The following is a 26,534-nucleotide window of genomic DNA, read 5'->3' as shown; positions in this document are numbered from 1 at the left end:
TTGCCCTGGCCCTGCCCCGGCGCTGACCAGAAGAAAGAGAGAGGTGGAGGGGAAAAAAGAGAAAAGCCTGTTCCCGTTGCTAAGAAGCCTTTAAAGATTTCTGTGTTTTCTCACGCAGGACTGAGATTGGGTTGCTGATATAAACGGCAGCTTCAGCTTCGTGGGAGGCTGAAGGTGCCGGAACACAGTGAAGGTCACTTAGGAAGAATCGCTCCCCTGACTAAGCCACCCACCCTCCTTCTACCTTCTGCGGGCTCAAGGCCAGCTCCTCCGGAGGCAGCAGCCTTACAGTGAACCCCAGACCCTGAGTGGACACTCAGGGGAGCAAATGCACGCAGACTTGCTTTGCGGGCAGCACAAATGAGATCTGAAGCCAGCTGTGTGACCTTGGACAAGTCACTTAATCTCTCTGGGCCCTTTTTCCCAGCTGTACCGTGGGGATAAGCCCACCTCTCTTACCAACATGCAGGACTACTCTGAGGATCAAAGGAGATGGCATGCATGAAGGAGACCCCGCTCCTTTCCCCCTCTCTCCTTCCTCTTGGTCCAAGTCCCCTCCACTCCATTTAGCTCCCTGCACTTCCCTTCCCCCCACCCAGCTTCCTATCCCAGCACCGGGTCCTCCTGCAGAGATGACCCTTGACCAGGGAGATGGTGTCTAGAGGGAATGGCCACAGGCACGCCGTGTGGGGGCTCTGGTCCCACGTCACCTGCTCCGTGGCAGCCCTGCTCACGTGAGCACCATGCACACTGGATCAGAGGCAGTCCTCTCCCTGTGACCCGCGGCTGCTGTGCAGTGAGCCAGGACTCAGACTCGGGTCCCTGGAGCTCTGGACACAGTGCTAACTACTGTGGGGAGCGGCCTCCAAGAGGAAGCCAGCTGCCTGTTCCCAGGAGCTTAGATGACAATCAGGACCTAACTGGCACGTGTGTAGTACATGATGATGGGCAAGGGCACCCCGTGGGGCTAGACGCCAGGATCGGGGTTACCTTGGGGGAGGGGCTGCAAGGTGCCGCTAGGTCTGTGTCTTGCTCTGGATGTGGGCACACAGATGTGTCACTCATGAACTCGGCTGAGCACAGGGCTGTGCGCTGCTCCGTGTGCATCCTTAACAGGCCCCTCAGAAAACACAGCCATCAAGGGAAGAAAAAGGAAGAGCAAACTCCCAGAAGCCTGTGAGGGGCTACTGGAGAAAACACCCGGTGGTGAACCCATGCCACGGGCATAAGCCTTTACACTCAAGGCTACTGTGTCCTTCCTGACCTCAATCCCCACTGTAGTAGTCTGTTTTTGTCACTATAACAAAATACCTGAGACTGGATAGGTTATAAGGAAAAAGATTTATTTTGGCTCATGATTCTGGTTCAAGGTCAAGGGCCCACACTGGGTGATGGCCTTGTTGGAAGGTGAGAAGCTGGGTGGGGGAGGGTGTGAGGAGGACCACCACCTGGCCTCTCCCACTGGGTCATTCAGAGGGAAGAAGAGTCACACTTGGCTAAAATGGTGGAAGGAAAGGGGTATGGCTGGCCTGGATGATGACCTCTCAGGGGAGGACACAGCATGAGCAAAGGCTGGGCAGCAGGAAGGTGGCCAGGGCAGAAAGGGCAGGCACACTGGAGCTCAAAGCCCTGTGCAGATGGATGGATTTTTGAAATGGAGGGTTTGAGTAGGGAAGGGGGTGTGGCTGGCTCCGACTGGGAGTTACAGAGAGGGACAGGGCTTTGGGGAAGGGGCCTCCGGGCCACTTCCCTCTCACAGGGACTTGAGGGGAAGAGGGGACCAGCCTGAGCCTGTGCCCTCCTGGACAAGGACGTGACCGGGCATTCGGCTCTCGGTAGCTGCAGCCCCACGCCTAGGAGGTGGGCTGGCCGACTAAGAGGAAGACAGTAGCGGGGACGATTAACGGTACCCAGTGATTACACCCCGGGCGAGATCTCGTGCTGGCATTATCTCATCTAGAGAGAGGAGCGGGCTTTTTAATAGACGGACAGGCGGCTTCCACTTAAGGTTATTATGAAGCGGCGGCCCGCCCCTCGCGGCTGCTAGCCAGCTCCACAAAGTCGCGAAGTAATTAAAGGCTGCTAAGGAGTCACAGAAATTATAATCATTCCACCCACCCAAAGCGCTCTCCCGTCCCCCTCCTGCTAGGAAACAGGGTGGCCAGGGGCACACAAACACATCAAAACAGCCCATTGTGTGGGGTCCCCGAGTCTCGGACCTGCCAGGCCTGTCCTCAAGCTGCTCTAACAACATCTGAACAGTTAGAGGAAGGGGAGGGGCTGAGGCAAAGTCCCAGAGCCACGGACACAGGAGGAATGGGCATGGGGGGGCCAGCCCCTCGGGGCAGCCCGGGCCCCTGGTCCTGCAGCATGTGAGCTGGGGGCCCGAGGAGCAGCACCCCACCTCGCCTGCTCCGGGCAACCAGGCTGCCCTGGGAGATCAGCGTGCGCCTCTGGTCCAGGGGCGGGCTCCCCTCGCAGGTCCTGGAAACTGATTCCCTGAGTCTTCCCTGGCTACCACTGGTCCACTAACCACTGGTCCCCTGACCGTGGGCCAATCTTTCACCCTCTCTGGATGTGCCGACCACCTGCAGGACGTGTGTCCCTCGGTGCTGGTTTCAAGGAGCCGGTGGGGAACACTCGGCCTTTACTAGGTGTTTCTCTGTGGCTCTGTGTCATTTTCCCTTATCATCTTCATTTCACATTTCCCACACGTCTCCTGTCTCTGCTGGACTGTCAGCCTCCCCAGCGTGGACACCCTGATCAACCAATCAGTCCTTAGCAGTGGAGCCCGCCCGTCGAGCCCCTGGATTTCCCATCAACCCTCCTGAGGTCCTTGGAGAACATCCACAAGGAGTGGGACAGTCACCACTTCCCAAGTGCTACCTTTGTGCCAGGGGCTTTGTGTACGTGTCCCCAGGAATTTTTACAAAAAAAACCCATAAATTCCTAGTTGACAGATGAAGACACTGAGGCTCAAAAAACAAAAAGCCGAGAAGCGGAAAGGACCCTCTGGGGGACAGGACGCTGGTTGAGGAGGGTGTTCTGACTCTGGGGTCGGGGAGAAGTCAGTGCGCTTGCCTGGCCTCAGTTTCTCTCATCTATAAAATGCAAAGAACAGCCCCCCGCCCCCTGGGCTCACGGAGCTGTCACGAGAATGAAGACAAGAAAACCCTCAGAGGCCCAGAAGATGAGCACCCCCCCCCCATACACATAGCCCCTTGGCTCCATGCAAAGCCAAGCAGCCAGCCCCCGTGCCCATGCATGCTGTCCCGCCATTGCTGCAAGCCCACAGCTCGCTGTCCCAGCTGCTGCCAGCTGTGGCATCTGCCTGCCGTGAGAGAGGAGGGTCCCAGGTATTGGTCACGGTGCTGACCGGGTGGAGACCAGGGAAGGCACAATGGCCTCAGGCCGCTCATGCAGGGCATAGAGACATCGGCCAGGGCTGCCATCTGGCCAGGCAAGCCACGCTGGCTCTGGTCAGCAGGAGCCCAGCGCCTGGGATGATTTATTGGTCTCCCTCTCCCAGATCAATAGGCCGGTGGTTAGAGATGCAGAGGGGGCCGCGGGCACTGTGGCCCCGAGGTATAAATTAATACGGCCTGTCAAGGGGCTGCCTCTCCTGGAGTGGGGGGATGACACTCTCAAGAGTGGAACTGACACCTTGGGGGGAAGAGCTGGGTGCAAGTCGGGGGAGCCCCTCCCCCACCTCTTGCGGCAACCTGAGGCTGCAGTGTATAAATCATTCAGACCTGACAGGCACCCCCTCAGAAGGCCAGCTGGGGGCGCTGCTGCTCGCCCCGCCAGGTGCTAATAAGTCCATCTCCACGGGTATTGGGCCTCCTCTGGCCACCCCTCAGGGCTCCCCACATGCCACACACACAGGGGATGGTATGGCTGAGCCCCAGGAACTGGTAATACCAGAGGGCACCAGCTCAGAGCAAGGCTGTGCTCAGATGGCCCAGGAAGACGCAAGGAGTGGGGCAGGTGTGCCAACTCTCCCAGCTCAGTGCCAGCCCCGGCTGCTCCTCGCCCCAGCCCCAGCTGCCAACACCAGGGAACCGCTCACCTCAAGAAGACACTGCCCACCCCCAGCCCTTTGTGTAAGTGCTCTCTGGTCCTCACAGTCATCCAATAAGCAGAGGGGACAGAAAGCTGTGTCCCTGAGATTCACTCAAGTGTCACTGAGCACCATGCACCAGCCAGGCCCTGGCTGGCACTGACCCAGAGGACCAAGCCCCGTCCTTGCTCACTCTGGTTCAGAGAGAAGGACAAGCAACAATAACAAGCATGACCTTTTTGCTGGGCTCATACCTCCCCAGGCCCTGTGCTAAGCACTTCCCAAGCGTGATCTCATTCACCTGGATCCTAGCAGCATCTGCGGTGGCTACAGTTATTCCCATTTCACAGGTGGAAGAGAAGCTACCTGCCGATAGCCACGCAGTCAGGCCGGTCTCCTAACCCTGGCTCCATCCCTGGGCTAACTTAGGGCAAGCATTACCTTCTCTACTTGTGGTTGACACCTGTGGAGCAGAATGGGGGTGTGGAGAGGCCAGCAGACAGCACACCTGGGAACACAGGGAACTTTCTAACACCACTAACAATAACTTACTAGTCTTACTGTCACAGAAATAAGTTATTGACTGGTGATCTCCAGGAATACCTCCAGCCCACTTTCTGTCTCTAGTAAGGAGGTCCAGGAAATGAGAACTTTCATCTGTCCTCATCAAGTGACGTGGAAAGATGGTGTGGCCTTGCAGGACCCAGAACCCTGGGGGCCTAGGTTCAGATCCTGCCCCCAGGTGGCTCTGAGGCTCAGGCAAGGACCCTCCACCTCTCAGGTTCCCGCCATCTCCTTCCAACTCCAGCCCTCCCTTGCAAGCAGCCTGCTCCCTGCTCAACTGGTCACCTGAAGCCACCACTGACAAGGATCTGTGCAGGACCTGAGTGTCACAGAGAGCTGGGCAGAGACCCAGGGGCCCACTTCCAGCCTGTCTTTGTTTCCACGAGGTAACAGGGGAACTGCCAGGGATGGACATGCAGCCACAGTCCCTCCTCAGCAGGGTCTGCCTCTTGGGGAAATTCTAGCATGTGAAAAGAAACCCAGGGGTCCCCAAAGGGAATGGTCTTCAGAGACGTCATAGCCTCCTCCTCTAACGAACTCCTACTCATTCTGTAAGGACCCACACAAATAACCCCTATAAACAGGTCATCTCGGCGTATACACACCAAGCCACCCTGACATTTGATCTATTTAAGGGTAGGCAGACACCCACTTACTGGTTTTTCTCTGTAAAATTACCTTCTCTGAGGACAAAGAGCTCAGCCTTAATCAGCAGCATTTTACTGAATGTATTCTGAGCCACAAACTGGGCCCGGGACTTTTCCTGCCTACATTATTATAGCTCTCACAACAATTCTGCAAGACAGATACTGTCACTCATCATACAGATAAGAAAATTGAGGTCCAAAAAGGGTAAGTCACCTGTCTAAAGTAACACAGCTGGAAACTGTTGAGCCCTTTGCACTATTCTGCAGGTCCTGGTTGGCTTAGAATCATTGGGCCCTGGTTAGTAGCTGTTCAGGAAACGTGTCTTGTGTTCATTAAAAAAAAAAAAAATACAAAAAAAAGGCTAGGTGAGGTGGCGCAGGTAGATCTGACCTGGGCTCCAACCGGACAGTTAGGCTGGACTTCAGAACAGGTTAGAGAAGCACAGTGTATACAGCAATCCCTCAGGAAACGCCAGAGGATGCTTTAGGAAGGTTGGATAAACACCTTCCTGCCCAGCTGAGGAGGCTGGCCCAGTCAGGACTTCAAGGACACCGTGTCCCGGAGCCTCCACTGGGCCCCCTTGATTCCCTGACCCGGAAGCCGCCTGGCACAGTCCGCCTTCTGACCTCACCCCTACCCTTCTGTGCCAGGGTCACCTCCCTGGGGCGCAGTGGGGGGCTGAGGGCCAGGCCCCGGAGGAGGGAGGAGGGGCGGGAGGGGCAGCGCTGAAGGTCAGTGAGGCGGGCACGCGCCCCTAACGGAGGTAGCGGAGCAGCACCGCTGGGCACAGACACAGGCAAACACGTTTGAGCAAATTGGCACGCCATAAAAGTCTATTACAGCAAATCAAACAGCAGTCAGCATGACAGCCATTAGCCTGAAATGAATACACGGGGACTTAATGAGGCCTGCGAGGCTGGCTTGGTGAATTAAGTTGCCAATTCTAGCAGGATTTCCCTTTTCTTTACGGACTTGAAAGCATCCACGCTGCCTCGTTAGGGCTTCGACAAGTGAATTGCAGGCCCTTTCACCCTGATAAAATGGATAATTACATGGAGAACAGCTTAGCGAGGGGAGAGGGGTGGGCGGGACAGGAACAGAGAACAAACAAACCCAAACACACACCTGCCCACCTCCCTGCGCGGGGCGGGGCGGACTCCCGAGGGCGGGGCTGGTGGGCGGGGCGAGCTTCCGAGGGCGGGGCTGGTGGGCGGGGCGAGCTCCCGGAGGGCGGGGCTGGTGGGCGGGGCATGGCCTGGCCTTGACCGCCTCCACCCCAACCCCCCCCACCCCTGCACTTCCTGGCCTGAGGGGCTGGGGTCCTCCCAGGCCCTGTCACCAGACAGCTGCGATGGGCTAAAAGTGCTCCTCTGGGATGCGTGGCCTGCAGGGCCTCTCAGAAACCCACCTGTGGCCATCCTGCAGGGCACCGGTTGTGCTCACTGTCCCCAGAGGAGACCTGCCTGACAGGTACCCTGCAACGTGCTCCCGGGGCCTATTCCTGACTTCCCGACATAGAGATCCAATTACCAGGGCCCAGGCTGCAGTGTGGGGGTCAGGAAGGTAAGGGACAGGGTGCAGTGGCTGAGATGACCCAACAGGGGCTGCATGGACAGAGGCAGCGCTGCAGCTTCTCCTGCCGGGTTTCTTCCTCAGGCCCCAAGACGTGGGCCCTGCAGGAGGCAGGTTCAGCGCCCTAGGTTGACAGCTGTAGAGACTCCAATAAGCAGAGGGACAGGTTAAAAGTCTGACCCAGCCACTTGTTGGCACACCTGGGACGAGAACCATGTGTTTGGACTCCATCCTCCTCTTCCCATGGTACCACCCAGGAGCAGCTACTGCCACGGCAGCCAGAGTCTGCTGGTGGCTCCCTCCCCCAGGAGCCTGCTGAGGTTTCTGTGTTCACTCTGGCAGCCCCCGGCACTCACACCTAACTCAGTCAGGGCCCCCTCCCCGTTTCTCTGGCCTCAGACTTACCTTGCTCACATCCAATGGCCTCTGCCACTGAATTCACTGCTCAGGCCCTGGGCCAACAGGCCCTGCTGGTGCCTCAGCTGGGGCCTGAGCCAGACAGCTACATGCCAGCTCAGGTGACCACTCCAGGCCAGAGCTGTGTTGTGCCAAGAACACTGTATCAGAAGTGGCCCGGCCTCCGTCCAGCTGACACCACATCTCCACTGGCCACACTGAGCAGCCCCAAGCAAGGCATTGAGTATCAGGCACTGAAGTGACCTGGGGGTGTTTTCACACAAGCAAGTAAACCATGTGGGCTTTCCGCCAGGGACTGTGTGTCCTTGTTGCCAGCCCTTCCAGTCCACCCTCTCCTCCTCAGGTGGGCAGGAGGCAGGCCACCCTATTCCACCTGCCCTTAGATTGATTAGATCAGGAGGACTATGGCCCAGAGAGGTTAAGTGACCTGAACAAACAGATCAGCAATCTGGGAGCAGGGAAGGGCCAGACCTGGGTCTCCCGTCTCCAGTCTGGCTTGACATTCCACATCCCTGCAGCCTCCCGGCCTCTGTGGAATGAGGACAGGCACAGAGCCAAGTCCACAGCAGACACTCAATAAATATTTGTTAAATAAATGAACAACCGAGGGGGCTCTCTCCTTGGAGGCAGAGGCCTCTGGAGAATCCCAGGGCCATCCGACAGGACTGGGGGCTGCAGGTCCCATCTCTGAAGGAAGAGACAGGGCAAGGCTGGTCCCTGGCCCGAGGGCTGGGAAGAAGGGACATGACCCTGTCCCCTTGCCATTGCTGCTGCCTGCTGCCCCCCTTGAGGGAAGACAGAGGGTGGCCATGCCTGCCAGGATGGCAGCTGAGCAATGGGCCCAAGCCTCATTAACTCTGAGCCGTGCCCTTGGATTCTGAGCCCAGGCCCAGAGTGCAGGCTGGCACGTAGAGCCCCTTAATTAAATTAGGGAGACTTCCAAATGAGCGCGCGCCTGGAGCCAAGCTGCAGTCCCTGGGCACGCTGGCCACATCACTGTCCCCAGAGCTCAGGACAGCAGGCTCTCCCTCCTGTGTCCCAGGCAGGGGAGGGGCAAGGCCCTCGGACATCCCCTCTGCACCTTTGTCGTCCCCCCCCCCCCCCCCCCCGTCCTCTGCCAACACAAGAGCAGGACCTGTGGCTCCGGGCTAAGCAATGAGAGCCAGCAACAGGAGACAGATCTCTGCATCCTTGAGGACCCCGAACCTGCCCTGAGAGTTAGAAGCTCCAAGTCACAGCCCCGTGACCTCGGACAAGTCCTTCTCCCCCTGCCCAGCCTATGGGATATTCTATCAAAACCCTTTTTGTTCTCTGATCCAATGATTAACAATAGAAGAGGTTAGAGCTCAACCCACCCTTCCAGAGGATTCTATCTTCCATCTGGACACTTTACAGCTCTTGCCCGGCCCAGCCGTGAGGACAGACCTGAGATAAGGCCCCACACCTTCAGCAGCTTTCCACCAACTGCCAGCCCCAAGACTGGCTCAGCCACTGTGTGGTGAGGGACAGCAAGCCAGGAGAACCCCAGTGCCACCGGGAGCCAGCAGCCAGCTTATTAACGAACCGTTTGTAATGCAATAATTTGTACTTCTCAATTACCAGCAATGGCTTGATTTTACAAGTAGGTACTCATGCAGACAGACTCAGGGCACACAGAGCAGGGGCCAGGGGCCGCAGGAGAGAGCGCACGGTAGGGAAATGGCCTTCCGCACAGCCAGAGCCGGGCTGGGAATGGAAGGCAGGGGGCAGCATTGCCGCTCCAGACCCCACCCACCTCCACTCCAGTGAAGCTGGGCCACCGGGGCAGCCAGAGCTCTCTCCGGCCTGAGGCTCCGGTGGTCCACTGACCGAGCTGCTCTTCCCAACCACCAGCCTGGCCCTGTCCTCAGAGGCGCCCCAATGCTCACTGACCCGCCCAGAGTGACCCCAGGCTGGGGCACAGGTGGGACAGAGCTGGGGCTGCCCTTTCCCCGGGGCCCCTCCTACGCGCCCAGATGGCCTAGGGAGCAGCCGGCCCCTGGAACTCTGCGGGGTGGCCGTGGGTTCCTACCTCAGGGATGCGCACGCTGTAGGGCTGGTTGTGAAAGGTGGGTGCGTTGTCATTCACGTCCCCCACCTGGATGTTCACTTTCCGTGTGATCACCTGGCAAGGAAAGGGCCGGGGTCAGCGCTGCCACCTGCCTCTGACCTCTGTCCACCCATGGGGCCCAGGGACCCCGCCAAGCCAGGAACAGGCTGCCCCGGTCCTCGGTGGCCTCATGGGACACTCACCCCCTGGTGGTCGCTGACGGAGAACTCCACCGTGAACTCAGACTTGGTCTGAAAGAAAGGGAAGAGCCGGTCAGAGAGGCCAGAGGAGCTGAGGCCCCTAAGGGGCCTGGGGGCTCCAGGGCCGCTCCAGACATCCCCCAAAGCCACAGTGCCCTGTGGGTTGGGGAAGCAGGTGTGGACTATAACCTCGCCTTAAAAAAACGAGAAAGTCAAGGATTTGGAGCCTGAGGACTGGCTTTGCCTCTAAGTTGCTGTGTAATTTTGAGCCATCCCCTCAAATGCAGGGAGAGGCACAGGATGGGCTGCCTCAACACCCTTCTCTTAATTTATTAAGGACTATCAGCGTCAATGCTGCTTCTCTGGAAAAGGCCCTTTGGAGCCGGGCACAGCGGCTGTAATCCCAGTGGCTCGGGAGGCTGAGGCAGGAGGATCACTAGTTCAAAGCCAGCCTCAGCAAAAGTGAGGTGCTAAACAACTCAGGGAGACCCTGTCTCTAAATAAAATATAGAAAAGAGCTGGGGATGGGGCTCAGGGGTTAAGTGTCCCTGGGTTCAATCCCCAGTGCCAAAAAAAAAAAAAAAAAAAGAAGGAAGGGCAGGAGGGAGACAGAGAAAGAGAGGGAAAGAAAAGAAAATGGCCTTTGGGGGAACATTTGCTGAGGATGGGAGTTGACCTGTTACCCCCGTGTGGTCCCATTGTACAACCCACGGTCACTGCCCCTCGGGTCTATCCAATGTGCTCCTTGCCTGGAGACCCCAGCCACCCCCTCCCCACCCACATCAGCCAGCACTGCCTGGAGGCGGGGTGCCACCCAGGAAGACGCCGCCCACCGAGTCAGAGGGGTCTTGGAAGAAGGCCCCTAAAGTGTGGTGAGCCACATGCTGCCAGCGTTTGCTCCTGTCCCCCGGGGAAGGACTGGGGCGGGGCTGGGCGAGTCCTACCTCTCTGTCCAGAGGCTGCCGGAGCCACACCACGCCGGTGTCGGGCTCCACGGCAAAGAAGCGGGAGGCCTCCTCCCCGGACACGCCGAACACCAGAGGGTCGTTGTCCATGTCCCTGGCCAGCAACTGGGTCACGGAGGAACCTGCAGTAGCCAAGAGAGCAGAAGACAGAGGTGGTTAGGGTCATTAGAGGAGGTCAGGGTCCTTCCTTACAACCTGCTCAGTGGCACGACTCCCAGCAGGGACCAGCCACCCCACAAACCTCCAGCAAACCATGATTATCAGGAGACCCCGTGCACCCCTGGGCTCTGACCAGGCTCCCCACGTCCACCCTGGCCCACTTGTCACTCAGAGCTCTCACGTGTCATCACCGTGTTCTGGGTGTGCAATGGACCACTGTGGCTTCTGCCTGCCCCTTGTCCTAATGTTGGTTTAGAGCCTCCCTCCCGACGTGGCTGGGATGAGTAAGGACAGGGCTCCCAACACCTCCTGTGTCCCAGGATGGGCACAGAATTCTGCCCAGAGCATCCCATCTCCCTGGTCACTATGATTGGTTCCAAAAGGAGCATGTGACTCAACCTAGGCAATCAAATCCAACCCTGGGACTTTTGCTGCTACTGTGGAAAAGAGGCGCTCTCTTTCCACTGGGGCTGCTGGGCGGGTCTTGTCGGCAGCCATCTCTGGCACCACACAGGGAGCCTGCCGGAGAGTGAGGCCAGGGAGGCCGAGTGCAGAGCCACTGTGCCCCAGGGAAGGGCTCCTGAGAGCTGGGGGTGTGCAGGCAGGTGTGCCCGAGAGCTCCTCTGTCCTTGGACTTCTCAGCTGTGAGAAGGATAGCCACAGCCTCTCTTCCCCTGGTTTTTTGGCCCATGCCAGTTGAGTTGGAGTTCTGTCTTTTGCAGATGGAAGCACACTTTCTAGTTCAAAATACTTTGCAAAATCTTCTGGGCTTCATTCAAGAGTGACGAGGCGCTGGCTTTGGGGTGTGCACTGCTGTACACAGAAATTAGGAAGATTCGGCTCTGCCTCCAGACCGTCACTCCAGTCCAGAACTGGGTGGCAGGGTCTGGTTCCTGTCTTCAGGAAGGGGATTAAAAGGTAGGTGTCGCCTCTCACCAGGAAGCAAAGCCCTGGCCAGCCCAGGCATCAGGACACCTGTCCGTACCTCACCTAAGAGGCCCTAGCAGAGGACATCTCCTGGGTTCACAGGTTCCCCGGTGACTTTCACACGGGGTGGCCCACTGCTCCCTTTCCCAGGACAGAGGCATTTGCCTGCACGTGTTTCAAAACCAGGAAGCTCAGGGTAACTGGGACAGCTGGGCGCCTTGGTTTCAGGAGGTCCTCAGGTCCCCAGGAACTGTGCACAAAATGGCATGAGTGGACAGCGAGTCGGTTTATAAAGAGGAGGGGCAGTCTCCGCCTGGTTCTCACAGGGACAGCGAGGTCAGAACAAGGTGCCGCGTGCCCTTCCCGCAGCACGTCAGCTCACCCCGCCACGTGGGGCGGGCCCCCCTCCTCCCCAGAGCCTGCCTCTCATATTTACCAACTAGCTCTGAAGATCAAGCTAGGAAGGAGGGAGGACGGAGTCTCAATTTCAGGCATTTTATCTAGAAAAGAAGCTAAGGGGCTTTCCTAAGTGAACTCCAACAGGACGACGGGTGGCGCGACAGTGATGGTGGATGGCTTTGAGCCTCACCGGAGTCCAGTGCCCAGCTAAGCCGTTTCCATGACGGTTCTATCGGATTCAGTCCTCACTGGCGCTGCCACTTACAGGCAAGGCATCCGAGAGGGACGATGTCATTTCCCAGAGCCGCTCAGAGGGCAAACGGCGGAGGTGGAGGCCACGGCCCAGGCGTGCATGGCCCAGAGCCCCCATCTGTCTCCACACCTCGCCCATCTCAGAATCAGGGCTTCCGTGGACATGAGCCTAGCAGGCCCCGTCCAGCTGGAAGCCCAACACTTGGAAAAGAAGGGTCCTGGGCATTCATCAGGCTGTTGTGCTGGGACAGACCCTTGGTCCACACACCTGGGTTTGCTCATTAAACCTTCCCAGCAACCCTTCGGCAGCCGTTATCCTGCCCGTTTTACGGATGAGGAAGTTGAGGCTCCAGGAGACAAAGAAACCTCTCCAAAGTCAAGCAGCAGAACAGCAGAGGGGGACGTGGCCGCTTGCGAGGTGATGGGAGGAGGTGAGGAGTGGGGGAGGGGTCAGAACAAGAAATCCTGGAGGGAATATGGAAGAGCCTCAGGCCCCACCTCCCTGTCTAGAGAGGAAAAGGTGAAGGCGTTTACCAAGTTGCCCAAAGTTCTATGGGAGCCCACCTCAGCCCTTGAACCTAAACCAGACTCCCAGTTCGAGGCTCTTCTCTTTCTAGGTGGGAAGGAAGGGGTACGTCAAAGTCGCAGGTCCACTGAGCCTGACTTCCCAAAGTGTCTGCATTGCCCCGCGACAAGGAATATATTGGCGGCAGAGTGCACCGTTCATTTTTATAAATTTAAGAATTTATTTTTATGTAACCCCGAGCTACGATAGAATTTCCAGCTGTCCCCTGGCTTCCAGGACACGCATTTCTTTTCTATGGCCAACGTTTAAGAAACGCTCAGCTGCTGCCCAGCGCCCTGGCAGATCCCTCCCAGGAACTAGGCCCAGACGCTCCCTGTTGTCCACAGTACAGCAGGCCTAGGGCCACCTGCAGCTCCCCCAGCAACCCCATCAGGGCCGGCCCAGGTGGGACACAAGGCCTCACTGCCCACTGGCCCAGGGGATTCTGGGAAGGCCACGCTGCCCTGCAGCCAAGGTCTCATGACTCGGCCTGCTATCCCAAATGGCTCGAGTCCGACACTTGGGAGGGCGGGGCCCGGGCAGGACGGGGACAGGGCCATCAGCTGCTGTCACCCACCCTGTAATTTCAAGGACTTTTATCCATTTTCCCCTCAATTATGTGCTGCTCAAAATGGTCTTTCTCTGCTTCCTCACGGGCGCCTGCCCCTCACGCCTTCTTTGTGTCCCAGGTAATTGCTAGTGACCTTTTCTAAGTGTACTAATTAAAGGTGCCGATTTAATATTATATTTAAGACAAGACGCCCCCCCACAATCTTCCAGCTGCGTGCACACCCCCGCCCAGCGCTGCTCTGCAACTCGGCCGAAGCAGGGCCAGCTTCTCCAGCAACCCGGGCCCGCCACTCCTGCGGGCACGCGGCCAGTGTGTGGGGCTCTCCTCCGCCTGGCGCCCCGCCCCTGGTTACAGCTCAGGAGGAGCGTCCCAGGCTGCATGACACCTGAGTGTGTGTGCCATGTGCAGGTTTGTTTCTCACCTGAGAAACAGTGTGCCTTGCATCTCAGAGCTGCAAAACACCTGGAGTGCTTTAGGGGAAAAAAAAAAAAAACCTGGCAAGATACACATCTCACGGAATTTACCACTTAGAGGGAAGTGTACAATTCAGTGCCTGTAGCACAATCCACGATCCTGTGCCACCCCTATCACTGTCTAGTTCCACAGTGTTTTTTTTTTAATCACCCCTAAAGGAAACCCCACCCCCAATAAGCAATCACCCTGTCCTTCTGTCCCCAGCCCCAGATCATCACGAATCCCCTTTCTGTCTCTGTGGATTTGCCTGTTCAGGACATTTCATATAAATGGAATCGTTAAGATACATGGCCTTTTGCGTCTGGCTTCTTTTACTTTAGCCTCACATTTTCTGGGTCCATCCATGCTGTGACGTGTATCAGTACTTTGTTCCTTTTTTATGGCCCAGTAATATTCTGTTGTGTGGCTCTGAGACATTTGTCTCTCCATTCACACACAGATGGACATTTGGGTCATCTCTATCTTTTAGCTAGTGTGAACAATGCTCCTACGAACATCCGTGTACACGTTTTTGCATGAACAGCTGTTTTCAATTCTTTGGGGGGTGTATATGTAGGAGTGGAATTTCTGGGTCACTTGGTAACTCTACCTTTACTTATTGAGGAAGAGCCAAATGGGTTTCCACCGAGGTCTGGAGTTCTATTTGGTGGTAAGAAAACCAGCGACTCACAAGGGCCCGAGGCCCCTGATGATGGTGAGTGAGATGGGAGCTGGGCAGGCACCCCGAGCAGATGCCTTCAGTCCCCTGCCAACCACCCCTGCACTGTCACACACACCAGCCCGACCAGCTCCAGCCCCGTGGTTCTTTGCCTGGGGTGTGTGGCCATCAGAGGCTGCTCCTCCTGGGGCCAAGGACATTGTGGCAGCATGGGGTGCGTGGCTCTTGGAAGATGATGGATAAACATGAAGCCAGCAGGGCCACCCCTGCCCCTCCTTCTCAGGAGGATGACCCAGAAGCAATGCTCTACCCAGGATCCTGGTGTCCCCATGACTCGTCTCCAGCTGCCCGCCATGGTGACCTGGTTGGTGCTCAGGTGTGAGTGTAACCCCCCAAAGTTCTGATGGAAACTTATCCTCCAAATTCCTGTTGGTGGTATTTGGGGGCAGGGCCTTTGGGGGGGTAACCAGGGTCAGACGAAGCCATGAGGATGGGACCCCACAGTGACATTAATGGCTTCATAAGAAGAAAGACAGCTGAGCGAGCATGCTTGTCCCGTCTCACCCTGTGACACCCTCACCCTGTGTGATGCAGCATGAGGCCTCACCAGAGGCAGACGCCATGTTCCTGACTCCCAGCTTCCAGGACCATGAGCAAAATAAGATCCGGCGTTCACAGATCACCCTCTCTGTGATGTCCTGTCACAGCAACAGAACCCACGGGCACAGTCGGCAACGGGTCTTATGGCTTCGTTCTCTCCCTGTCTCACCTCCTCACCCCCCTCCCTGGTCCCTGGGACCTCCTGCCCAGGAGACCACTTGCCGTTAAGTCCTCATCAGAAGGTCTGTTTCTGGAGATCCCCAAAACAGACACACACCCCCAAGACTGTACACCCGAGCCCCCCAGGGAGCTGGGACTCTGCTGGTTCCAATGGAGCGTGACTCTGACACACCAGCCCCCACCCTCCTGCAAGATGCAGGTGCATGGGATCTGAAGTCCTGGTCCTGGACAAATGTTTACCAGTGGGCACAGTAGAGGCATCAGGAGCGGGAACGGGTCTGGCCATAAACCAGCAGCCTGGTGAGCACCGCCTGTAAGTCAGCGTGGTTTATGGCTCCTATTCCACATGCAGAGAAAGGCTCCTCCAGCCCCAGCGTGATTTAAGGGCCTGGTCTTAGGACTCCCAGCTCAATCAGTGCAGCCCGAGGACTCTCACACCCCGTCTCCCGGGGGGGAAGGGTCACGCCGGGCCGGCCCCCTCCCCTCTGAGTTCACAACTCAGGAGCCCGGCCTCACCTCCTGGGTGGGAAGGAGAATATGTATGAAGTGAAACCCTTGCACACCGTGGTCATAGCGGCGTGAGTCACAACAGACACGCAGGAGGGGCCACCCAGGTGTCCATCCACAGGGGGGCAGATAGGCAGCACAAGCATCCACAGGAAAACTCTTTAGTTCTAAGAAACAGGCCATTTTGGCCCATGCCCCAGCACGCACGAACCTGAGGACACGGTGCTAAGTGAAATGAGCCGCTCACGAAGACCACCACGCACGACCCACTGTCATGCAGTCACCTGGAGTAGCCTGATTCCTAGAGAGGAGGACTGCGGTGGCCAGGGCTCAGGGATAGGGCTGGGGAGAGCATTATTGTTTAATGGGTACAGAGTTTCAGCTTTCAAGATAACGAGTTCTGGGGACTGGTCACGTAACTGTGGGACTGTACTTAATACTGTGCACGCGAAACTGATTAAGACGAGAAATTTCATGTTTCATGTATTTTACCGTAATTAAAATATTTTTTAACAAAACAAATCAGATCATATCCAAGGCCCTAATGACCTAGGCTCACACATCCCGCCACATCTCACAGGCTCCCAGGCCACATATGCCCCTGGGCCTACGCACATGCTTACTATTCCTGAACACGCCAAACTGTGGCTGCCCCAGGGCCTTTGCCCTGGTCATGCTTCTGTTGGGAGGTTCCTACCCTAGGTCTATATGTGCCAGTGTTCTCACTGTGCCCCTCGCAGGCTAACAGTCACCATCTCTAGAGGCCTTCCTCAAACACCCGGGACAAACCATCTAAAGGGACGCCTAGTCACACTGTCCCCATGCCCCAGTCTTCACAGTCCTCTCTGAGGCACCTGTTTATTACTTGACTTGCCAGCCTCCTCCCCCAGCCTCCGCCCACTGTTACAAGCACATTTGCATAAGCCCCCTGGGAGCCACAGCCTGGCCTGTCACATTCCCTGTCATGTCCCTAAGCCTAACACCACCTGGTGTCCCAGAGGCACTCAAGAAAAAAATGAATGAACCTTGCCAACTGCCCAGAGGATTAGGAGGAGGACGGTCCCCCAAAGCCAGGCAGATCTCAGAGCCATGGCAGGAGGAGAGAGGAGAGCAAGTGAGGTCATTTTTTGCTGTTTTTTCTCAGTGTGGGGACTGAACCCAGGGTCTTGTCCCTGCTGGGCCTGACTGTCCACACAGCCACCTCCCACTCTGCAAGTGGATTCTTAATTGTGGACACTAATGGACTAAAGGCCCAGCCAATCAAACCCAGTGATCCTCAAGCCAGTAGCACTTGGCTTTGGACACAGGTGCACTCAGAGGGGCACTGGCCGAGGGGCCAGTCTCTCCGGAATTGGCCCTGACCGCTCTCAGAGGACCGCGTGTTCCCTCCTGGTGCTGAGAACCCCACCCTGGGATGGGGTGCCTGCTGGGAGGGCAGGGCCTCGGTGGAGGAGGGGATCTGCTCAGCAGAACGCAGGGCTCCCTGGGAGGCGGAGGGCTGGGGACGCGTCCTTCACCGGCGAGCCACATCTGTCGTCCAGGCAAGGGGCGGACAATCACGGCTTCCCGGGAGCCGCTGGGCCCATGCTGCTGGCTGAGATGACTGTCATTATTGTTATTGTTGTTATTTGCACCGAGGGGCGAGGCTGGGATGGCATGTCATGCTGTTCTCAGAGAACTGCCGACCTCCGCCTGCTGGAAACCAGGCTGGGCCGAGGCAGATGCAGGCTTTTTGTTTTTTCTAAAGTGGATCAGAATGCAATCAGTGTTTTGCAAAGCCCAGGAGGGGTGCGAAGGTGCGCTCCTCTGGCCTGCAGCACTGTCACTTTTATTTTTTTTACTGTAGATTGAACCCAGAGACTTCACCACTGAGCCACACCCCCAGCCCTTTTTATTTTTTTAATTTTGAGCAGAGTCTTGCTAAATTGCTTAGGGCCTGGCTAAGTTGCCGAGGCCGGCCTCGAACTTGAGATTCTCCTGCCTCAGGAATTAAGATGGCAGGTGGTGGCGCTGGGTGGCCGAAGTGTTTAAAAGAACACCTTTGTGCCACACCCTGACCCAACTCCTTCCGTAGTTTCTGCAGCATTAAAATCAGCATACTGCCACATCCAAGTTCATAACAGCTCAATTCACAATAGCTAAGCCGTGGAACCAACCTAGGTGCCTTTCAGCAGATGAATGGATAAAGAAAATGTGCTGTATAGACACAATGGAATATTACTGAGCCATAAAGATGAATGAAGTTATGGCATGTGCTGGTAAATGGATGGAACAGGAGACTATCATGCTAAGCAAAATAAGCCAATCCCCCCAAACCAAAGGCCAAATGTTCTCTCTGATATGCAGATGCTGACTCACAATAAGAGGGGGGTAGAATAGAAGTTCACTGGATTAGACAAAGGGGACTGAGGGGAGAGTGTTGGGAATAGGAAAGACAGTGGAATGAACTGGACAGAACTTTCCTATGTTCATATATGAATGAATACACGACCAGTGAAACTCCACATCCTGTTTGAGCCCAAGAATTACACTCTGTGTGTATGTATGTCAAAATACACTCTGCCGTCATGTATTACTAAAAAGAACACACATGCAAAAAAACAAGTTCTTTCCACCCCAGCCGTGTCCCCCCACCCCGGCCGTGCACATTTCCACTGCACGCTGGGCCCGACCTGCCAGGCTCTGCCCTCCCCAGGGCACACCACGGCCTTGGGCCTGGCCACACATGCTCCCACGGCTGCGCTGCTGCTGTTCCTTCAGCCTCCAAACTCTTCTGCTTTCGCTTCTCAAATCCCAGCCAACGTTAAACGCAGGCCCCAAACACCAGCCCTGCCAGGGGCTCTCTCCTGTGCCCCAGGCCCGTGACCTGCACCTCTGCAGTGAGCCAGAGGCCCCTGCCCTTGGCGGGGCAGCTGGTGCTCGGGGCTCGCTCTGCCATCTCCCTCCTCCTGCCCACCCCTCCATCACCGACCCCCTCTCTTCTAGCTCCAGGTAGTGGTCCCCCTGCTGGTCCCCTCAGACATTACTAATCAATCGCAGCCCCTTTTCTGTGAACTTAGTGAACTTCAGGATCCTTCACAACACTGGGGTCCACGCTGCCGCTGGGATCGACCCTGAAGAGCACGTGCAAACCAAACTCTTCCAATCTGTGACATAAAAGGGCCACTCTGTGGTCTACTGTCCCTTCCTACCCAGGGGCCAAGGATCCAGCTGTCTTTCCCTGCGGGCTCAGGGCCATTAAGAGGGGCAGAATCAGGCGTGGAGTGCACAGGCCAGCTCACAAACAGGGGCTCGTCCTGGCTCAAGGGAGGACCGCACAGACCAAGCCTCCCCCTGATTCTGCAGAGAGGAGCCAGGGCCCTGCACCCCAGAGGGCCATCTGGCCAGGGCTGAGCCGAGGAGACACAGGTGGCAGCCCTGACCCCCCATCCCAAGGCCGTGAGTTGTGATCAGGGTTTTCTGAGGCCTACCCCACTCCCACCCTCATCCCGTGGCCATCAGGCCTGTTGCAAGCCCCTGTCCCCTCGGAGGGAAGCCCGTCCTCGTCCTCCCTGGCCTTGGTCTCTGCCAGAGCCAGGGCGCTGCCCTCCCCCGCTCCCGGGACGCCCCAGAGCCGGCTGGCCTTGGGGTCTGCAGCCTCATTTGTCTCTCCTCTGGGATCAGACAGGCTGGTTAAGAGCCTGACTCCTGGGGATGGTCTCATTTGTCTTGGTTCCCTGGGCTCTCCTGCCCTGGTCAGGCTCCTCTGGCTAGTCTTTCTGTCCTAGGCCTCCAACCACCCGGCCTCTCCCTGGGGCAGCCACCCCCACGCACACCTCGCCCCCAGCCCCAGGTACAGGGGACAGTCTGTCTCAGGAACCCGCAGGCCCTCTTCACACATGCTCTCTGCTGCAGCCCCACTGCAGCAGGTGGCGGGCACCGCCTGGGGAAGGAACGCAGCGCTCAGGAAGCACACCCTGCGCTGGGCACCACTCCAGGTTCCCAGGCTGTCCCTCTGTCATTCACAATGACCGTCCACAGCAGGGCTAGCTGCCTGATACCCAGGTGAGGGAACAGGCTCAGAGAGGTCAAGGGATCTACCCGAGGTCACACAGCCATGAGCTGGCAGAGCCAGGATTCAAACCCAGGTCTGTCACCCCCCCCAGTCTCATGGCTTTTCTCACAAAGCTTTTTATCCAAGCCTGAAACCCAGCGGCAGAACACAGGCTTCTTCTCACCTCACAGTGACCAACCCTACGGGGCCTCCAGGTCACTCTGGAGCCTGGCCTGAAGGTGGACACCCTGGAGGGAGGCACGGTGGAGGGGGCCTCCCCTGTGTCACCCTGGATTGCCTCAGCCCACTTATCCCCTGCCAGGAGCGTGGCCCTCCCTGTCTGGGGGTCCGACAGGTGGCTGCCGCTCTCCTGGGCTAATCAGGGAAGGAGACATTGAACAGAGCAGGACCGTCTGAGCTCAGAGGCTCTAGTGGTTGGGAGGAGTGGAAAGTGAGACACAGCACACGTTTTAAATTAATATGCCCAAGAGGGAAAATCAGGCATCGAATATAAATATGCAAGGGATTTGGTCCCGACTCTTAGAAACCCAGAGCTCTCCTGCTTCTGGGCTCCACAGCAGGAAAGAGGCATCATTGCCGAGGGCTGCGGGCCTGGCTGCAGGCACCACGGGCTCTAAGACCCCATGACCCTGCGGTCAGAGAGGTCGAGTTCTTGGCCCTAAGTCACACAGCTGGCACGTGGCAAAGCTGGGCTTGTTCAGCCCCCCTTCTGTTAGAGCCTTTCATCCGTTGACTCAGCACACACTGCTGAGCACCTGCTGTCCTCAGCCCTGCTCGAGGCACTGGGATATGACGATCAACAGACAGAGGCCCTTGGCCTCCGTCAAAGGGCATAGAGGACTCAGAGGATTCCCTTGGTTAGGATGGAGAGAGTCAGCCCGACCCGGCACTGACATGGCTCACACCCCGTCACGGCTTGCTGTGTGGCCCTGGGTCAGTCACCCACTGAGCGATCCATCCGTGGCCCTGAGACAAAGGAGAAGGCAGGGTTGGGTGGCTCAGTGGTGAGTTCATGGTCACCCAGCCAAACAGCTGGCAGGGGTGGAGCTGCCCCTCCCACCCCCAGCTCCTGGTGTGATGGTCCTTCACACCACCCCAAGGTCACACTTGCTCCAGCTCTGCAGACCCCACACCACGCGCAAGGCAGGCAGTGGGCGCCAGAGGCGGGAAGGGCACAGCCAACCCGGCCGCTTCTGGGGTCCCCAATCAGGCTGCACCGTGGGGACCCAGCTGAGGTGGGACAGGGCTTCGGCCAGTGCTCATGGGGGATGGGACATTTTCCTCTGTCCAGAAATAGCAGCCTGTTATCCTGAGGTAGCCGGGAAGGAGGGCTCCAGAACGTTCTTCGTGACCTTCCCGAGTCCTTGCTGCACGCCCAGGCCCACGGGGGGCTGCAGTCCTTTCTCAGGGCCCAGAGAGTGGAGCCTTCGTGCCCAGGTTTAATCACAGTGATAATGGGGGGCCGGGCGTTTTCCCCTCTCCTGAAACTTTTCAATTCATTGAACTGTTCAATTAACTCCACAAAAGGAAATGTGGAAAAATGACGGCAAATTGAACTTGACATTATCATTAAAATAAACAGAGCACTGCAGGCCTGAAAGGCTGGCAGGAGATAATCCACACACGACAGGCACCTGCCGGCTCCTTCCTGCTCAGCGGGGCCGGGCTGCCCTCCTGCCCTGAGCCACAAGGCCAGTCACCAATCATGTTCCCGAGACTCAAGACTCGTGACTCAAGAGCCAGGCCCTTCCCTCGGAACCCATCACTGCGGTCCCCTGAATGTGACCAAGGGAGGGGAGGGCAGTGCCTGGCTGCAGGTCACCTCTGCTAAGAGGCCACCACCTCCAGGTGTCTGCCCTTCCCCAGGCCTCCCTCCAGGTGCCACCAAGCAGGGACGTCAGCCTGGGGGACCAGCCCCGGCTGCACCTGAGAGTCACCTGGAGCACTTCTGAAATCCCAGAGGCGCTACTGTACCCCAGACCGAGTGCACAGGAGCCTGTGGGAGGGGCTCGAGCACCCAGATTCTAGCCCAGAGCCAGCTGAGGGAGTCCACTGTGCTGCCCAGGTGGGCCCGGGGTCGGGGTGATTTCCAGGGTCCCTTTGATCTACAGGACTCAATCTGAGGAACTGGGGCGTGGGAAGGCCTATCAGTCCGCGGTCCCCACATAGGCTGGTGTGTTGGGATCACTGGAACTCTGAGACGATGTCCGTGCCTGCGCCCACACCCCAAGGTGTGACTCATGGGCCTGGGGTCCTGCTGGGGCTCTGGAGAGTGCTCAGTCCCCAGGGGCTTCTCCTAGTTAGGCAGGGCTGGAAGCCAGCACCTTGGGTGACCCTTTCCCTTGGCCAACAGGGAAGCCAGCTTCCCAGGAGCCTCCACCCCTCAAACGTGTGGGTCCCATGCTACACAGGGGTGCTCCAGCATGATCAGCTTAGGCCGAGGCACGGGCAATGCAAAACATATTGTGTATTTTTCTATTGTCGTTGCAATGTTCAAAAACCCCAAAATAAAAACGGTCCGTGGTGGCTCTGAAGCAGGGACTCTTGACCTGATGTCATGTTAGCATGGCGTGGGAACTTCTGACAGTAAGGACGCCCAGGCCCCAACGACTGTAGGGTCCGTAGGAATTCATGTTCTAGGGGCGGTCTGGACTCGGCATTTTGTTAGAACTTTCCAGGGGATTCCAACACGCGGCCAAGTTAAGAGCCACCCAGCTGGAGTCGTGGTTCTCAGACCCCAGTGCCCATCAGCGTCACCAGGAGACAGCATTTATAGCACAGATTCGCAAGCCCCCTGCAGCTGCTGGCTGCGGCCTAACAAGCTCCCCGGGGACGCTAAGGCTGCCGGTCCCCCACCCTGCAGTCGGTGGAGACTCACTGGGCCCAGGTCCCAGCTGTTTAAAATTCTTCTCAAAGTTAACTTGGTGCTAGGCAATTGGGGCCCTACGGTCTGACTTCAGAATGGCCGGGCACCTGTGTCTCCACCACCCACCCCTTAGCCAGATCCCCAGGCAGCTTCTCCTCGCCTCTGAGCGGCAGGAAGAGAGACTACGGAAGGAAGGTGTGACCGGGGAACAGGTGAGAAAGACACCTTCCCTCCGACGCTCCCCCACGCGGGGGGCCTGAAAAGCCCTCCAGAAATCACTCCCTCTTGGAGGAGACTCATAATTACCCAGTGATCACAGCACCATTCATTCTGCCCTAAAATTAATACATCACGTTGAGAACGATATCGCACTAATTTATCACAAGATTTATGAAACTTGCACTTTTTCTAATGAGATTTATGCAAATGCCGCTCTTGCCAGTGTTTGTGTTTTTGAAAGTTTCGACAGGGAAGTGAGGGTCCAGGCAGGTCTGAGCAGAGGGCCTGTCCTGACGGGGCAGGCCTGACTGCCTCAGCCAATCAGACCAGGCGCTCGGTCTCCAGGAACAACCGCAGGTCAGGAACAACCTGCTGGCCAGGGTGGAGCCAAGTGTGAGCCACGAGAGGCACCCAGGACACAGCTTAAAGTGCCCTCCGTCTCGGTGCTGCCCCTGTGCTTGCACAAGTCTGAGGGCCTCTCCTGAACTTCTGCGCCCTGGGCCTCTTGCTTGTCTTACCTTAGTTCTGGATTTGCCACCATTTACTGAGCATCTACTACGTGGCAGACACTCTATTATGTATTTTGTGTGAATAAGTTATTTACTATTCACCTTAAACATGCAAGGATGTATTCCTACACTCAAGTGAGAAGCATGGGTCTCGGAGAGGTTTGGCAATTAGCCCCATATCACACACCAGGCAGAGGTGGAATCAGGATTCAAGGGTCAGCCAGGACCCTCTGATCCTCACGGCCATGTTCTTATCCAGTACCAGCCCCAGTGATTGACAGAAGCCCTTTCCTTCTGTTGGAGGTTTGTGTCACTCCACGTATCAAAGGGTCACATCTCACACTTTCAAGTATCTGGAAGATAGACTAAGCCTGGGAAATTGTCCCCAAAGGACTTTGAGTAGCTAAAACTCTTGGCAAAAAAATCTGTGCAATAAGTCTCAAACCCAATATGGAAAAAAAGGGGCGTGGCCGGGCCTCGGGAGCCTATTCACTTTCACTTTGTGGACGATGATAATGAGGTGGGTCCTCTGTTGTTTGGATCCCTATGACCCTGAGCAGGTAGGGGACAAGAGCAGGAAGACACAAAGGCCGCTCCCGCTGCCCGCCAATGGGAAAGGTCAAAACTTCCCTGAGAAGTGCCTGTTCCCGACCCTTCTCCAGTCAGCAACAATGCATCTTCGTCCAAGGCCTCTCGGGTGACGTGTTCAATGATGTGCCGAGAAGGGGCTGAGCGATGAGTCACCCCTGTGCAGGAAGGCAGGTACATACATAACGGATCTCATGAATATTCCATGCGAGTCATTATAATTAAAAAAAGATTTCGTGCTTAAAGGAATGCTTCCCAAAGTGTATTTCACGAATCATTAATTCCCTGGGAGGCCAACGGGTACTCCTGAAACAGCGCAGGGAAGGCTGCGTGTGTCGGGAGAGGAGCCGTAGCACCCGTCAGAGCCTCAAGGCCGCTGGGGTGGCAGCTGCATGGTGGGTGGGGGATTCGGCTCGGCCCGGATTTATTAGGTCAAGAAATCCTTTTGCCGGGCACCATGGTGCAGGCCTGTCATCCCAGCAGCTCGGGAGGCTGAGGCAGGAGGATCATAATTTCAAAGCCAGCCTTGACTTAGCGAGGCCCTAAGCAACTCAGCAAGACCCTGTCTCTAAATAAAATATAAAAAGGGCTGGGGAGGGGGCTCAGAGGTTAAGCACCCCTGGGTTCAATCCCTGTTTTTTTTTTAATCCTTTCTTCCAAGAGCATCTCAAAGGACACCAGTGGATGAGGAAGCGGTCAGTGGGAAGCCTTGAGCTGGCCTGGCTATTCTTACCCGGGCATCTCTTTTCTGGGGTGGGTGGGTGGATAAATGGACGAGCAGGTGAACAAAGGAAGAAAGAAGCACCTCCGAGGTGCAGAGCAGAAACTCAGGCACCAGGGACACAGGGACGCAGGGGCGCAAAGCCGGAGGGTGCTCTTGGGTGACTCCAGCGTCTCCCTGCTGGGCCATCAGTTCCTGTCCCCAAGACCCGGGTCTCCTTAGCCTGGAGGTGGGTGGGGGGATCTGTGCCCACACCCAAGACCTGGAAAACACTCTCCTGGCTACTGATTCCAGGTCGTCCCCAGGCCCCGATGCAGCGGACTGTCGGGCAGCCACACGCCCTTCTCCGCAGATGAAGAAACCATGGACTGGCGCAGGGCAGCCCCGCTCCTCCTCAGGCCTGTCTGGGCAAGGTGCCCACCTCACCGGCCCTGCTCCTGCCTGGGACGCTGTGGCCAGGCTCAAGCCGGGAAACGCCAGAGGGGCTCTTCGTAAATCTGCAACAATTTAAAGAGGCTCCCAGACCCACACAGTGGACTTCAACCAGCTGCCACACTGAGCCCCAGCTAGCCGCTGGTCCCCTGCTCTGCGTCTCCCACCTGACTCCGAGCACTCTGAGGGCGGTTAGGGTGACTCTGGTCCCTATCACAGCCTGGAAAGATGCCGGCCTCAGACAGACCCTGGGACAGTGTCCACCAGTCAAAGAGCCATTGAATGACGGATGGATCACCGAGCAGGCCCAGGGCAATGGAGTCCCAGGGTGAGCAGAGCGTGGTCCTCGTCCAGCTAAAAGCCACATCAAGGCCTCTATCCCCAGTCCCCACTGGGCACACCCAACAAGGAGATGCTGTTCTTCTCTGAAGGGCAGAGAAAAGAAGGCAAGCAGCAGCACTCTGAGTCCCGCGTGCCTGGTGTCTGGCTCACTGGGATGGCTGTCCTTTGACTGCACAGTTTTGAGGTCTTTAAATTTTTTTTTTTTGGTACTGGGGATTGAACCCAGGGGCACTCGACCATTGAGTCACATCCCTTTTAAAAATATTTTATTTAGAGACAGGGTCTCGCTGAGTTGCTTAGGGCCTCCCTAAATTTCTGAGGCTGGCTTTGAACTCGCGATCCTCCTGCCTCAGCCTCCCGAGCTACTGGGATGACAGGCGTGCGCCACATAGCACCTGACATGGGTGTTTAGTTTTTAATTAGGCAGAGGAAATCTTCTGGAATCCTCTCCCTTTGGAATTTGTCTCATCCTTGCCGTTCCACACAGAGCTGGAAGCTCTCAGGTCCCATGTCAGAGAAACGGTGGCCCTGGGACGTGGAGGCAGGCACAGGTGAAGGGCTGTGGGTAGACTCAGAGAGTCCCTTTGCCTGTCCTGAGCCAGGGAACTGCCCACAGATGCCCCCCCCCAACATGCGACCCCAAGGGTTTCATGAAGGGAATTTGCTCCAAGACGCAGGGGGCAGGGCTCTCGGCACAGGATGCTCTTTGCCCTCTGGGTCCATCTTTCCTGTTAGGTCTTTTCCTGAAATCTGATGGTGTCCTGAGAGACCTAGAAAGGAGGGTGGGAGAAGTGTCCCTCATCCTCCTGTGGGTCCCTCTGTCCTTCACAGCAAGTAGGGTCCGGGACAGGGTGGCCAGTGCCCCATGTCCTCACAAGAGCAGGCTCAGAGGGCACTGCAGGAAGCCAGCGACGATCTCCTCCCACCCATTGGGCACGTGCAGGAAGCACTGGGCACTCTCTGTTCTCTGGCTATGTGCTGCCCTGACCATGTTGGGACACAGCAAGAAGGTCCCTG

At 57.0% G+C, this 26,534-nt stretch overlaps 1 protein-coding gene across 15 annotated transcripts in view; it reads right to left on the bottom strand.

The window, feature by feature from the left end:
- Window positions 1-26,534, bottom strand: part of CDH23 (cadherin related 23) — a 381,002-nt gene that overhangs the window by 265,823 nt on the left and 88,645 nt on the right. For 14 of the 15 annotated variants that reach the window (XR_014018890.1, XM_081267119.1, XM_081267138.1 and 11 more), the window contains exons 4-6: window positions 10,474-10,616; window positions 9,533-9,580; window positions 9,312-9,404 (exon numbers count right to left, since the gene is read on the bottom strand). Coding sequence is in view for 14 of the 15 variants with exons in the window: in XM_081267119.1 (XP_081123245.1) it covers window positions 9,312-9,404; window positions 9,533-9,580; window positions 10,474-10,616 (284 nt within the window). In the remaining variant the exon portion in view is untranslated. Of the gene's footprint in view, window positions 1-9,311; window positions 9,405-9,532; window positions 9,581-10,473; window positions 10,617-15,519; window positions 15,581-26,534 lie in introns of those variants that run through there. The other variant, XM_081267137.1, reaches the window with a different exon arrangement.

The sequence above is a fragment of the Spermophilus citellus genome, assembly GCF_964194105.1.
Source record: "Spermophilus citellus genome assembly, chromosome: 15".
NCBI classification, from domain to species: Eukaryota; Metazoa; Chordata; class Mammalia; order Rodentia; family Sciuridae; genus Spermophilus; species Spermophilus citellus.
The sequence above is the reverse complement of the archived record's forward strand: the minus strand, read 5'-3'. Positions and strand labels throughout refer to the sequence as shown.